The 15352-nt window shown below is 37.4% G+C and overlaps 1 protein-coding gene across 1 annotated transcript in view; it reads right to left on the minus strand.

Moving 5' to 3' along the window:
* Positions 1-2094: 2094 nt before the first annotated feature.
* LOC311289174 (uncharacterized protein) overlaps positions 2095-15352 on the minus strand; it is a 39599-nt gene continuing 26341 nt past the window's right edge. The window contains exons 4-10 of the mRNA XM_084406975.1: positions 13588-13838; positions 8100-13492; positions 7826-7991; positions 4101-4312; positions 3530-3802; positions 3276-3382; positions 2095-2457 (exon numbers count right to left, since the gene is read on the minus strand). Coding sequence (XP_084263101.1) covers positions 2240-2457; positions 3276-3382; positions 3530-3802; positions 4101-4312; positions 7826-7991; positions 8100-13492; positions 13588-13838 — 6620 coding nt within the window. The 3' untranslated portion in view covers positions 2095-2239. The remainder of the gene's footprint in view (positions 2458-3275; positions 3383-3529; positions 3803-4100; positions 4313-7825; positions 7992-8099; positions 13493-13587; positions 13839-15352) is intronic.

Genomic DNA, 15352 nt, shown 5'->3' on the forward strand with positions numbered 1-15352 from the left:
TGCAAGGCAAGCAGAGTGTACAACAAGACCCCCTGGCAGTGTGGGGCATCTCAACTTCCTGGAGAGGCCTTGCTTTGCTCACTGGCATGCCTGAGAAAAAAACGCCTGGGACTGTTTGTTTATAAAGTTTATTATTTCATTGTTCTTTACACTTTTGATTGAACAATTACAAATGTCTGTCAAGCAAAGGGTTTGAAAAATATATTTTTTGTTCAAAAACCGTTCACTATTGTTGTGTGATTTTCAGTAATAAATAACTAAAATAAAATGTTCGTTTTTGAAATTCTCTAGTTTATTGTACATTTTTTACTCATACTACCTTTATAAACACATTACATGCATTCTTATGTTAGCTTAGGGTCTTCTGAATCCATAGATACCAAACACATGGTGTTCCATCTCCATTACATATGGTTTATAAGCCCAAATGTAAAAATAGAGAAAACGGACCAAAAAGGGCTTAGTCCCCAGAGGGTTAAAAACGATTGTATTGCTTCCGCTAAAGAAAATAGTCTGTAACGTCTCTACGGTTAGAATCCTGCGTCCATAGCAACGCTCTGTTTTTCATGGCAACGGTGTGCAACTGTACGTTCACACGGCCGCCGACTTGAGCTTCCAAAGTTACCGGAAGTCATTCATTTTCAATGGAAGCTGGCTTCTCTCAGCTGAAAGGAGCGTCAAATCCATCGGCGTCGCGTTTTGAGCGTCAATCAGAAAGTTGAAAGTAGCTCAACTTTATGGTAATGAGCTATGACGCGGTTCAGCGGCAAGCAGCGGCAAACGCCAGCAACCAATTGGAATATAGACGTCCTTCGCGCTGGCTGATTCCGGAGAAACATTCACTATTAATAATAACAATAGCTAATTTTTCTTTTTTTCGCGACCAAATGTGACCAAAACGGTTATAAAAATGCTGTCATTATAAAAGGTTTCTAGTGTCAATATATTGCTTGTTTTTTCTGTTTACATTTCATGGTGTGACACTTCTCTTCTCCCATGATCGAACATAGAATGCTGCTACGTCAGAGCGGCCAAAGCGTCAACAACCTTCCCTGTACTTTTTGACAAGCGTCCTTGACAGGGCGGCCAGAGCTTCTTTTCAGCTCAAGTCGGCGGCGGTGTGAACGTACAGTTATACTTAGCAGCGGTCTGTTATCAAGAAATAACAGCCCGCATTCTACATTAGAATTCAAACAAGCCATTTAATGAGTGATAACCTCATGTTTAAGAATGAAAAAGGCACACAAGTAAAATAATCAAATTTTATTGGCAAAAGTTTCAGAAAATTAGATCAGTTATAAGTATAAATCCATTCACCAGCATCATGCAGATTAGTAACAAAACATGTTTTACTATGTGTAAAATTTAGATGATTAAAAACTAATTTCACTGATTATGAAGAATTATATGATTTAAAGTAAGTTTTCAATAGAACACAATCTTTCTAGACATTTTTTACTGATTTTGAGTTTTAAATGCTCTTATTCTATCACTCCTTCCTAGAAATAAATGCTTACAATTACCAAAATGATCACCAATAGAACAAGTCATCTTTACCTTTTTCAATTGTTTCCTATTTTCTATAGCCATCATCTTCACCATAATCATCTTCAAAATGTTTTACATGTGTAACATTTTGATTATTAAAAAACTCATTTCACTAATCATAAAGAATTATATGATTTAAAGTAATATGATTTCACAGTGTGTTATTTCACTTGTAATAAGTATCAAATTGGGTATGTTCCTGTTCTACACTACAGAGCAGTGTTTACATCAGTCTACTGAAGAGAAGCTGAAAAATTGGATTTCATTACCATTATATATTATTGTAATTTATTCACTCAACTCAACACCATTCCTCTGTTTGGAACTCAATTCATGTTTTGTGGGATAATTCATGTTTAAACCTCAAACACACTCATTAAAACATTATTACCATGAAAACTGAAGTAACTACAACAAAAAAAATGTTTTAATCATATTGTAATTTTTTCCAATAGAACACAATGTTTCTAGACATTTTTACTGATTTTGAGTTTTAAATCCTCTTATTCTATCACTTCTAGGAAAAAATGCTTTCAATTACCAAAATGATCACCAATAGATTTGCTAAAATGCTTTTTTTTTTCTTTTTTTTTTGCGGTAAATGCGATTTTAGGGGTAGAGATCAATCATTTGCTACTTTCCATAGCCATCACCACCATCTTCATCATGAGGTGTAGAAGAGAACACTTGTTCATTTCCCCTGTAATCCCTGCAGAAGTTTTCCGTACTCCTCAGTGTTGGTGTCCTCGTGCCGGTCCTGATTCACCCACTCATCCAGACGCTCGCGCTGCGTCTGATCCAGGATTCCCACGCGGCTGTACTCCGACACCAGGTTTCGGTATCCTGCTTTATAGTAGCCTCGGATGCCTTCATCCGACAAAACGCAGCTCTGAGACAGAACGCTGTCACCTGGAATTACACACATGAATATTATTAAGTGCAGCAACACGACAGCTCTGTTAATCTCAGACTATCAGTCGTGTTATGCTTTACATTTAGTATTCTCTTCAGTTCAGTTTATTTCTAAAGCACATTTAATGACAGCAACAAGGCTGACTAAAGTGCTGTACAATATAAAATAAAATAGTAATTTAATTATCCCTTTAAGACCTCCTTCAAATCCTTCAAAGTAATGACATTTCACATGTATGTTTATCTTAGAGATTAATAACAATTTTACAATGGTCTATGGTCACTTCTCATTATATAAATAAAAAAGTTTAGCTGGCTGTTTTCATTTGTCATCATTTACAGTAAAAGATGTATGTACAATAGCGACAAACCAAACATATGCTTGGAATAGTTTCATATTCACAAAGAACAATCAAAACAACATCTCATTGATTACATTAATGAAACATTAATTATTTACTTAATTCCACTTAATATCTTGTGTTGTATTTATTGTCTTGTCCATTGTGTACTGCCACGTTGTCTTCCTCTAATCTGTGTGCTACATGTTGTTGAGTGTGTTCACTGCTGTCTGTGACTTCTGTAATGTTGCACCGAGGCTTTAGAGACTTTTATATCGTTCTACTGTATTGTTGTATATGGCTCAAATGACAATAAAACTCTTTAATCTTTCTTATCTAATTGGTCAAAGATTACATTTTCACCATAAAAGCTCCTGCATTATCATGTCTACCGTAAACACCCTGAAACATCATAGTATCTGCTGGTGGGTAGATTATACATGTGTTTTGTAGGATTAACACAGAGTTTCTTACCTAGAGCTTCTCTGAGCTTTTGTGAGGTAAACGGGTGATGAAGAATCATGGAGTGTTTCAGCAGAAGCTCCACGTCTCCACTAATCATTGAGTCTGCTAGAAGTTTCCTGTAAAAAACAAATAAAAGCAGATTTAACCTTTGTGATGCTGTACCTAAAATATTCAGTGTTAAATACTCTAGATTCCTGTAGTGCTCATTGGAATTCTGTATAATTGTCTTGCATGAGGATTTGGTCCGTAACTGTGAACGTTACCTGGCCATCTGCGAGCGGCTGCTTGGGCCCGTAGTTAAAGCTCGTCTGTGATCTTGTCCCAGAACCTCCATGGCAATCAGGTTCAGTCCATTATTGTCAGTCTTTATGCTGTTGATCAGTTTATGAAGCTCAGGGTTTTTATTTTTAAACTCACTCACTGAGTTTGGGCTTTCTATGAATGTCAGAGCTAGTCTGATGGAGTCCTTGGGTGGAAAATGGCTCGTGTTGAGTGTCCCTGTGTTGTTCTTACTGGACCTCCGAGCACTTTGAACACTGTCCAGACAGAATGAGAACAATTTGATAGAATGAAATTAGCATGAAATCTGCTTATTTAAACTAGTAAGCTGATTTAGAGGTCAGGTGAGGATATGTTCTTCGTACAAATGACACTCCTGATACCTAATACAGTTATTACAATAGTATACAGCTATAGTATTTTTCAATACCTAAAATATATATATACTGTATATTTAGTGTATCACGTGAATCTTCTCTATTTCCTTTGTGGATCTCCAGACACAGTCCTATTGTGTTGTGAATAAGTATCAGCTTCAGCGATCATAAACTTTACCTGTTATATTCACCAACAAATCCAAGATGGTACATTTTGATGAGGATGCGTTCGTCACTTCTGATGAATTTAACACTCTGTAAGTATTTCTGCAGTGCACCATCTGTCTCCTTTCTAATTCCTCCAGTTATGTTGTATATCCTGGTGTTTTTGTGACAGAAGTCGTATTCTCTCTGGAGAAGGGGTTTGTACGATTCAAGGTTTGTCTGGATCTAATGTGAAATTAAGAGTGTGAGATTAAACACAATCCTGATCATCTCTCGTAACACGTGCAGGTGATTGAGTAATGCTGTACACTGATTGGACAGGAATGGGATTTTCATCCATCTTTTTTCTGTACCACACAGGAAGGGCTTTCACACCGGAGGAACATTTTCACAGTTACTATAACTATTTGCATAATTGCCTGTTTTTTGGCGAGTCCGCCAAGGAATCCCAGGAATTGGGAACAATTTTAGTCCACCATAACTTTGAAGGGACAGAGCGAAACATTATTATGTATTTCTGCTCAGTTAGCGACATTGGGCATTCTCAAATAATTTTTCGTATACTGTTTACTTTCTTTGTTTAACAGTTCTATGTAATAATGTATTAGATGTTAATCATTTCATAAACTAATGAAGACAGTGAATAGGAGAGCTGTATGATCCAACTTTTATTTTGATGGTGCGGCGGACCTTTATTTTGACGGCGCTGAGAACGCCAGAGCCTGAGCAAACAAACAGTGCTCGCATTCTCCGCGTTCATTAGTTAACGATCTGTCTTAACACGTTATTAGATAGAACTGTTATACATAGAAAGTAGACAGTATTTAAAAAAGTTATTAGCGTATGCCGTGTGGTTGATGTCCTGTGTTGCTGAGCAGAAACACATAATCATGTTTTGCTTGGTCCTCTTAAAGTTGCGTTGGATTTTCTCCTCAGCGTAAAGGTCAAGAGGCCCATCTATCACTGTTTTACATGTTGGTAGAGTTAGTTTCTGAAGTAAATATATAGGCTATAAAAATGTGTTTTGTGTGCGTTCGGCCAATCAGTGCACACTAAAGTCACTGGTAGTTCCTATAGTGCTGGTTTAGACCCGACTCTGCAGTAGGAGCTAAATTAGTTCCTCCAAAACGAGTTCCTAGAACTAAATCGTTCCTAGTTCCTGCGGTGTGAACACGCCCACGCCCAAAAATGAAAGGTTCCTCCGGTGCGAAAGCCCCTTAAGCTAGTGAACCGTAAAAGACAGCCTTTAAGGAGACAAAAATGTTGCAAGAATAAGTTTCTGTATTCCTCACTTTTACATAAAATCACATGCTCAACTCATGCAAACCTGTAATAAATAAATAAAACTGTCCTGAGAATTTATGTTAACATAGAAAATGTGCTATATATGGGTTTTTTTTAACCGAATTTCACTTTTCGTGTTCTTTAAGTTTAAAGCGATACTATTTTGTTGTGTTTTTCTTTTTGTGTATTAATTTTAGTCAACAAAATGTTTAGTCTTTTTAAAGTTAATAATAATAATAAATCATTAATACGAACGCTTTCTATTCTTTTCTCTTCTCTTCTATTATATATCTATTTTTATTTTATTTTTATTACATATACTGCGTTAGACTGAACTGGGAAGGGTCACAGCACTTTCCTATTGTTGTCCTTTTGTTAGTTTGATTGTTCCTATTGCTCTCCTTATTTGTAAGTCGCTTTGGACAAAAGTGTCTGTTAAATGATTAAATGTAAATATTCTGCCAACACTAATTTGTTCATTGTAGGGATCTGTTTTGAAATGTGTTGTTTTTCTTCCATTGCTAATATGGTTATCACTGTAAGTCATCTCAATTTCGTCAGTGATTCACAAAACAATAATTTAGCAGATTAAAGATGAGCTTCTTCAGGCAATTGTGACTTTCTGTAGCAAATTTATGTTGTAACTTTCCATTATTTATTAGACCAAGCGCTTGACTATAATAATTTTCCTATTTTTCAGCATCAAGAACAGTAAACGCTGTCAACCAACATTGGTTAAGAGCAAATACTTACAATGTTGTTGTCAAAAGAAATACAATAAAAATGACTGGCGATAAATAAAGTGGCGAAGTGTTCTGAATGATTAAATGTACATTTCAGATTTCACTATTAAACTAGAGGCTACATTTGACCAACATTGACCAAACTATCATACATTGACCAAACTATCATACCATATAGCCTGAACCTCAAGCCAGGAATGAAACTCAGATCGCCTGAAGCACAGCTGTGGCACAGTTTGTAGCGCAATTGTCTTATCGTTCTTAAAACTCCCATGCAAATCCTAATTCATGTAGCTTATTACAAAACCATGCTATCACTCTTAATGTTTCCATGCAAATGTGTAGCCTCTATAATTCACATTTCTAATGTTTTTTTTGTTGTTTTTTTATCATTATTATTACAAGGAGAAAATAGCCATGCGTACTGAGAATTTTTTTTAAATACGGGGTATTAGCACTGCATTATAAAGCGCAGTCCATGAAAAAGTCGAACACAATTTTGACATTTACAGCTCTGTTTGAATTTGTTCTAAACAGCAAATGCTTACATTGGCTTTTGATTAATACATTTGGTTATGTGAGTGTGATTTTACATTTTTTTTATTGATAGTATTTCTTTTTTATATAATCTGCATATTGCACGGTTGTCTGCTACTCACGAAAATGAGCTGTGATACGTCCACTCCACAACATGTGAAAATCTACGGTTATATATTCTCTTAGCGGTCAATTGCAGAAATAAAGTGGTGGCAAAAAAAAAAAAAAAAAAAAGCCATTCTGGTTTATGGTTAAGTACCATCTGTATATTTCACAGTTATGGAAGGAGTCTCCAGCTTTGTAACAGTCAGATGTAAAGCTGTAAGTTTTCCAACATCTTTAGGACAGAGACATTTACACTGCGGTTGTGTTTTTTATTATTATTTATTAACAAATTATTTTAAAAAGATGCTGGTGAGCGAACAACTATTTATAGCGGTTATAATGTAAGTGGCTATAGGAAATCGTTTAAAAGGTGTGTTTTTTTTATAAATAAAAATGATAAATGTTGGTATACTGCTTGTGGTGTTAGAAGAATAAAACACTTGCGGATGTGCTGTTTTTCCCTTTGGCATGAATAAAGTGATCGGTTGGTTGGTTGGTTGGTTGGTTGGTTGGTCGGTCAGTCTGTCTGAGAAACAGCGAATGATTTCAGTACATCAGTCAATCTGAGAGCAAAAATATGGCATTTACACTTAGGATGTGCACACTTAGGCTCTCAATTACATAACAAACATACGATAGAATATTGGGCTAAAGGTAATTTCCATAGTTTTTAATGTTTGTAAATATTTTGTTTTATTAACCAGTATTTAATATTCATATAAATTAATTTAACTGTTTGCAATTATGAGGATAACAGGTGTTTTTGGAGTAAGATCAAAAGATTTCTCTTTTCATGATTACTTCCTCTTATGTCGTAAATCCTAGGTTCAAGGCTTTTAAAACGTGAATTTTTAATGGCGTGATTTTCAAATGACAATTGTTTTGAGACGCCACATTTATCAACATATGATAATTTATACGATGGGATTGGCAACACACGAATGTTTCATGAATCACCCTGTCGTACGACGATTTCTGCACTCGGATCTGCATTCGTTTCTACGTTAGATTGATAAATGAGGCCCATTGTCCCATGAAGAAATCAGAGCCATGAATTAAGTATACTCACCTCATTTTTCACTTTCTGACGTAGCACCAATGCGTCCTCCATCTTGCTGCCAGTTGCTTGTGTTACAGCATGATAAAGAGCACTCTGATGATCCGAGTTAACGCTGATTATCTTGCCATCATCTTGCACAATGTCAAAATGGCCGCTGTACAGCTGTGCATCAGCTCTGTTTTTAAAATTAAAAGTAACCACATTCAGTACACAAAGTTCATAAACATGAACTGAAATGTATTTCTATATGAGGGCTTTATACTGCTCTAGTAATTAGTCTTACTGTGATGTATGTTGGGCTCTTGGAGATTTGGTTAATCTCAGTTTTACATCGCCAGCTGATTTGGTGGTTCCTGGGTAACGTTCCTCAGCGAGCTGTTTTCCATTTTCATCAACGACAGTGAGTTTAATTCCTTTTCCATCGAGCAGGTTACTTTTTGTGAGCACGTACACATCAAGAGCTTTAACAGGCTGATCAGTTTTGCACCTTTCTTCTGTATACTGCATTAGTTTTGTTTTGTCCTCAACTGACAGCTGTTCCACTTCCTTGTGGCTCGCAGATTTCTTGTTGTGTTTTCCTCTCTGGTCATCAAAGAAACGCTGAGTCTTATGTCTGCGCATGACCTTGTCTACCGCCTCTCCTGCAGCACTATTCAACTCACTCTTAAATGTGCTGGTCATTAAAGAAGTCATGTGTGTAGAACAGGAACTGATGAACAGCTCAGAGACTTTCTGTGCGATAATCTGTAGAAGTTCTCCTTTAAGGCGTTGTACATCATGTAAATTGTGTCGTCCATCTTGGTCATACTTTGTCATTTCTTTTTCAAGCTCACTGATGCTCTCCAGTAATTCAGGAACAAATTTCTGTTGTATTACTTCTTTTGTTGGTACATTTCCCAATATTTGACAGAGAGTTGTTGAGTACTCAGCTACTTTCAGAACAAGCTTTGCTGTTTCAAGCACACCGGACAGTTTTGCCTTTTTCATAATCTCTGTTGCTGCTTCACACACCTCAGAAAGTTTGCTGATAACGTCCAGTGCTGTGGTACAGTCCAGTATGATAAATGGAATTATCTCTTCGCAGAGCATGCCAACTGATTTTTTTATTTGCTTCTCATAATTCTGGTCAATCTTGAAATTCTCTTTTTTCAAGGCAGCTTTTGGAACGCCTGAGCTGATGAATTCGACAAGAGTCTGATCCAGTTCACTGCTCTGCTTCACTGATGAAGTAACGACATTCTCAAAACTGCTTTGTAAAATATCCTTAAAGATTTTCTGAAGTCCTGCATCGATTATGTAGTTCATAGCAGTGAGCACAGTCTTTTTCCCGATTTCCTGAACTGCATATTTAGCAGCAACTTTGAAGTTCTGTTTGACCACTGTTGAAGTTGTCATGTTTTTCAGTGTAGACGTAAAAGATTCTTTACTGAGGGATGATAAAGCAGACTTAACACTTCCTTTGAATGAAGTAAACATTGCCTTTCCTGATTTAATGATTTCAGATGCAACAGAAGAGAAAGACTTTGTACCATTGAGGAGACTTTTTGTCACTTTATACACTGCAGTAACTGCTTTCTTGATAACGCTAAAGCCAGCCGTTAGCAAAGCAAGCCCAATGCTGATACTCTTAGATATTGCCCATGACACCCAATCAAATGTGCCCTTTATCATCCCCTCTATTCCACTGATCATGTCATCCACTCCTGCTGAAATCAGGCCCATTCCAAACTGGCTGGCTGTACCAAATGTCAGCGCACAAACAAGAATCCCAGCGAGAACCTGCACCACCCCGAGTATGAAACAAATCAAAGCATCGATGCAAAACTTGGGCTTCTTTTTCACCTCAAAAACAACACCGAGGCCATAGTCGTATAACGATCTCAGCTCATTAGTGATGATGAAGTTCTTTTCTTCAGACAGAATGTAGACTGAACAGTCCTCTGTTATGGCGTCACTGTTGTTTTTCTCCAGCTCTTTAAGTTTATCCAATGCATTATCAATGTACGTCCTCCAAGACTTAAAGATGTTCATTCTGGCTTCCATTTGACTCTGAAAGTTGTTGTTGTCTGTACTCTGATCTTTGTTACCAGTTACTGATAAGTTACAAGAGACCATTGTGTTAGAGACTTCTGAGACATAGACGTCAATGGATTTCTTTGCATCTTCCAGCAGTTTCATAGCGTCTGCTTTATAGTTACCCTTACGGAGGTTGATGGTGATGTACGCCTGGTTATAGAGTGCCACAGCCTTGTAGTGTGGGTCAAAGTGAGCAACTTTTTGCCAATAGGATTCGGCTCCAAATGCATTTTTGGATTTGTCACGGCAGTGTAGATCAGTTCTTACAATTGCTTGTTTGACGTGATCATAGAAATTATCACATTCTCCTCTTAGCAGCTTTCCACTTGTTTTGTTTATTGTCCTGATAAGGTCTGCTTCAAGTTGTTTGAAGTCATCATGCCTATTGATGTGATCTTCATGAAGGGTCAACCACAAGGCCCAAGATTCTTTCAAAGCATTGATGGCTGGCTGATAATCAAACTTAGGCTGATGATATTTAAAGCAATCAGGAATATTTTTGAGCTGCATTCGCATGGGGTCCAGTTTTTCTTGCTGTGTGTAATGCCCATCAAAGTTCTTTAGCAATGTACAAAATGTGGAGAACAGATTTTCCTTTAGGTCTATTTCAACCAGCTCATCACTTTCCATGTCATGGATTCGTTTGATTTCATAATCCTCTCTTAGCTGGCGCATGATTTCCACAGACTGACCTTGGTAAGCTGGTGCGAGATGATCACAGTTCACAACCATCTGGACCATCCCAGGATTGCCTTTTCGAGATGTACGACCAAATATTTGTTTCTCCACTCTTCGGTTGGGTGGAAAGTGAGTAAGAAGAACGAAAAGACCACCACACTTATTCACACTTTCATCAACCTTGATGTCTGTACCCCTTCCTCCGAGATTTGTAGCAATGATGATTCTGCCTGCACAGAATTTCTCTCTTTCAATGTTGTGCTTCTCACTGATTGTGTACAGAGTAATCTGTTCTGCCTTAAATCTGCCACCATCTTGTATTTTCTCATGTAGTTCATCTGCTGTTCTAACATCTTCACAAATTACCAAGACAACTTGCCCTCTGTCTGCTACTTTCCATGAAGTTTCACAAATGGTCTGGATCCATTGGTGATTCCCACCTTTCACCTGGACGACTGGAAGCTCCACCACCCTTTTATGGCGATGTGCAGGTACAGTGTAGCTCTGTGCTTTATAATGTCTTGCCAGAAAGTCCTGATCTGCCTTACCTCCTAATGTACCAGAAACACCAAATATACCACTCCCACTGAGATACCTTTGAAAATAATGGAAATTTGACATGTAGTTTGTCACATTGGATATTGGAGAAATCGCAAGTTGGTGCTTGAACTCCAAAAATTGTTGCAGACCATTACCCCACTTCTTGTTTTTCTCCAGCACACCGCTCGCTTTGAAGTCCACTGGAATTATTGCATTATACTTGCCTTTGTCATGACTGTCAGCAACTCTTTCAGCGGCCGGTGAGGTGTCGATCATGTATTCCCGGCCCCGTGACATCTCAACAGCCTTTAGTGCATTCTCAACAAAAACTGGTAACTGATTCTCAACATAGCTTTTCAAGAAAACAGGGATGACAATGAAGTTGTTGAATTCTTCGGCTGTTTGGAGTTTATCTGAGTACTTGATATATGACTTTATTGTGCTTACAGTTGCATCAATGAGGGATTTCTCAGACATGATTTCACATGCCAGTCCTCCTTCCAGCAGGAGCATTTCAACATTAAGGTCACCTCGTTTTTCCTGAGCTTCAAAACATTTTGCTTTCTTGTTTTCTAACGAATAGCACTTAAACACTGCACTTTTCTCCATGACCTCCTCAAATATACTCAGAAGATCGTACTGTTGTGAAACTCCAAGTTTCTTCATGACTTCAGATAATGCTTTAGACATTCCGTCCTCATTCCCATCATCTTCAATTCCTTCCTTGCGCTCAGCTTGACGTATCATTTCAATATCCTCCTGAGTGTAAAATCCCAAAGTCATTCCGGGTAGCAAGATCTCATTTGCTGAAAAGCTGTCTGTTTCTTGTCCCATAACGGCTGCTGTTACAGCTTTATGAAAGTACTGTATCCTTGTCGCCCATTTTATCTCCCCTGTTTCAAGCATTTCAATTGGTTGACAAGTAGATGTCATGGCCCATATGTTGGAAAGCACTTGCTCCACATGCCTAAATCCACTAGATTCATGGGACAAGAATGTTACTTGAACTCCATTGTCCAAGGTCATGTAGTCCACTTCATCCACTATTACAAGCTCAAACTGTCTTGTACCACGAGTAGTCCTCTTCTCAAATTCCTGTTTAAGTATGTCTGCTGCAAAGGCTCCCACTGTGCCATATACTATTTGTTGCCTGTAAGCATCTTTAAGATGTTCCTCTTGTTCATCTGGTGAATGGTCACTTGAGTAATGTGGAGGTACTACAGATGAGGTGACACCAAACATTTCAAAAAACTTTTTCCACTCTTCTTGATCTCGTCTGGCTAGAACTGGAGAGCTTGTCACAATGTCCACTTTTGTTCCACGGATGGCCAGAATTGTTGCAAACATGGCTAAGATACAAGACTTGCCCTCACCTGTGCCAATCTCTAGAAGACATCCTTTATCTTCTGTCAGCTGTGCCAGGAGGAGCAAAAGCAATGATGCTAGTTGTGTACATCTTGGAAAATAGCCTTGAATCTTCATGTTGTCTTTCGTGGTGATTGTTGAGCAGTCTTGCACTGCTATTGACATTCCAATTAATATGTCTTTCAGAATGTTGATATCTGGGTTTGTAAGATCAAGAGAAGTTATCTTCTTTTTCAAATCAGTGATTTGTTCTTTGTTAAGGTCCACCAATTGATACTTTGGTAGTTCTGACTCTACGTATCTAAGCACATCTTTCAACAAAACCAATACTTTCTCTGAGCAGTTTGCTTCACGAAGTTCCTTCACAATTGTGTCAGCGTCTTTTTCTTTGTCATTTTTTATTTGTTCTTGAAGAAACATTAAAGGGTTTTCAATCGTAAGAGCAGAGAGAACATGGATGCAGTCCAGGTGGTAGGTTTGTGCTGTGTGGAGAACTGAATCGAGTTGATCACATTTGATACCTGGACTTTTGCAAATGAAGAGCATTATTTCTGTTGGGGTCCAGATTCTGTTGAACAACATTTGACCCAAAATGTCCCTACTTTGTGGTGAAATCTCTGAGATTATGTCAAGTACATTTAATAAAATGTGTTCTGCCAAAGTTGCATTTGTGGAATTAAGCTGCTCCACCAAACCCAAGAGAAAGTCATACTTCTCCCAGCCAAGTGGCTGATCTTCATCATCTTTAGCGTCCTCAGTGCTACTGTGGAGAATGAACTGTAGAGATGCCTCAAGAACTGTGAGCTTCTCTGTAAGAGACAGCTCATTATATCCTATAGCATGATCAAATGTAAACTGAGACCATACTGAAATGTTCTTTTCTCTACAATACTGAACTGCAAGTTCATTCTGGAGCCTATTAATCCTGTCCCAAATCTGGTCATCTAGTATCTCTTTATCTTCTGTGATCTCGTACTTTAACAACATGTCTTTGAATTTTTCTTCAACATCGGTAACCTAGATAAATGTGCAAAACAAAAATGGGTCTCAGGAAAAAGTGATATTTTATCACATACTATACAGTAATGTTGCTCAATCCAAATTAGTCATACCTCGTCCCACTCAATTGCAGCAGCGTCATCTTCTATTTGCTGATGGAGAACTTGTGTGCGTTCATGATGTTGCTCTTGACCTCTGAAGCTCTGTTTTTCACGAAGCCGCTCAGTTGCTCGAGAAAGCTTGAGTCTGGATGATTCACTCTCTTTGTCCAGCTCCTGTTGAATCCTCTGCTCACGTTCCAAACGTTCCAGACGTCTTCTCTCCTCCTCTTGCTGTCTTTGTTTTTCATCTTCTTCAATTTTTCCTGTTTAAAGATATCATCAGACACCACAAGATTAGAAACAACGTACAGATTACACTTTATTGGTTTATGGGTTACTCAATTTGAAATAATTACCCGCTATCTCTCCGCACTAGCCACATTCAGCTGTACATTAGAGATGCCTCTATTGTTTGTATTAACCGCACAATTGAGACTGTATTGGATGGGGCTTTATCTTTTTATTTCACTATCTTTTTATCTCACTATCTTTTATCTCTACTACTATCATGTAGCAAATTAGCTCTATGAAATATTAATAATCAATAATAACTGGTTATAATTGATTATGAATATTTGGATCAGTTAATATAGTTAACTTGATGTTGTAAATTAATATTACAATCAATTAACCTGTTTGTCCCGTGAACACTCGGTGTTAATTGTTTATTAACTCTAAGAAATGTACATTTCTGGGGCATGGGAAGTAGTGGTGGGCGATACTGCAAATTTCGGTATCGATCCGATACCAAGTAAATACAGGGCCAATATCGCCGATAACGATAACGATACCGATACCAATACTTTTTTATTTTAAAAGCATGCACTTGAACTTGTATGCACTTTCCTGTGCTAGAGCAGTGTGTCATGATTTATGAGGTGAATGCATCATTAATATGCTAAATTTGAATACGTTTTCATGACTACTAAATATTTTGTGATTTGTGCTCTCAACTCGCCTGTAATTAGTCAGTGACTTTTACAAAACTACCCTATAGTACTAGCCTACTGTTCAAAAGTTTGGGGTCTGTAAGATTTTTAATTCTCTTCTGCATTTATTTGATCAAAAATACAGTAAAAACTGTAATATTACAATTTAACATAGGTTTTCTATGTCATAGTAAATTGTAATTTATTCATGTGATCAAAGCAGAATTTTCGGCATCATTACTCCAGTCATGATGATAATTCATTTTAATATGCTGATTTGCTGCTCAGGAAACATTTCTTATTATTATCATTCACGAGTTCACACTTACATATAATTTTGAGGGAGTAAGATTTAATGTGTATTTGGCGAGCTCGGAATTCAGCCCGAACCCAGAGTACTCCCCCCGCATGTAAGTGTTTAGAACTAGAAGTGTGGAGAAGGGGTGGTGGGGGGATGCTGCAAACTGTCAATGGATCGAGGTAAGACTGCTGAGTCAATATATACCCTATATATATCATTGATTGCTGAGTGTTATCCACTCGTGTTAATTATCTGAACATGCTCCTCCCGAACTTAGTTAATAAAACTTCATATGTTGAAAACAGTTTCATATTTTTGTGGAAACCATGATACATTTTATGCAGAATTATTTGATGAACAAAGTTGAAAGAACAGCATTTATATGAAGTAGATTTTTTTTTTAACAGTGTAAAACCCTTGACTGTCACTTTTGATCAATTCAATGCATCGATCCTTGTTGAATAAAAATATTAATTTCATAAAAAACATCTTACTGACGTCAACATTTTGAACCGTTATGTACACTTTTGGCTTGTTTATTCCGATT

Source organism: Rutilus rutilus (genome assembly GCF_951802725.1).
Source record: "Rutilus rutilus genome assembly, chromosome: 4".
Lineage (NCBI taxonomy): Eukaryota > Metazoa > Chordata > Actinopteri > Cypriniformes > Leuciscidae > Rutilus > Rutilus rutilus.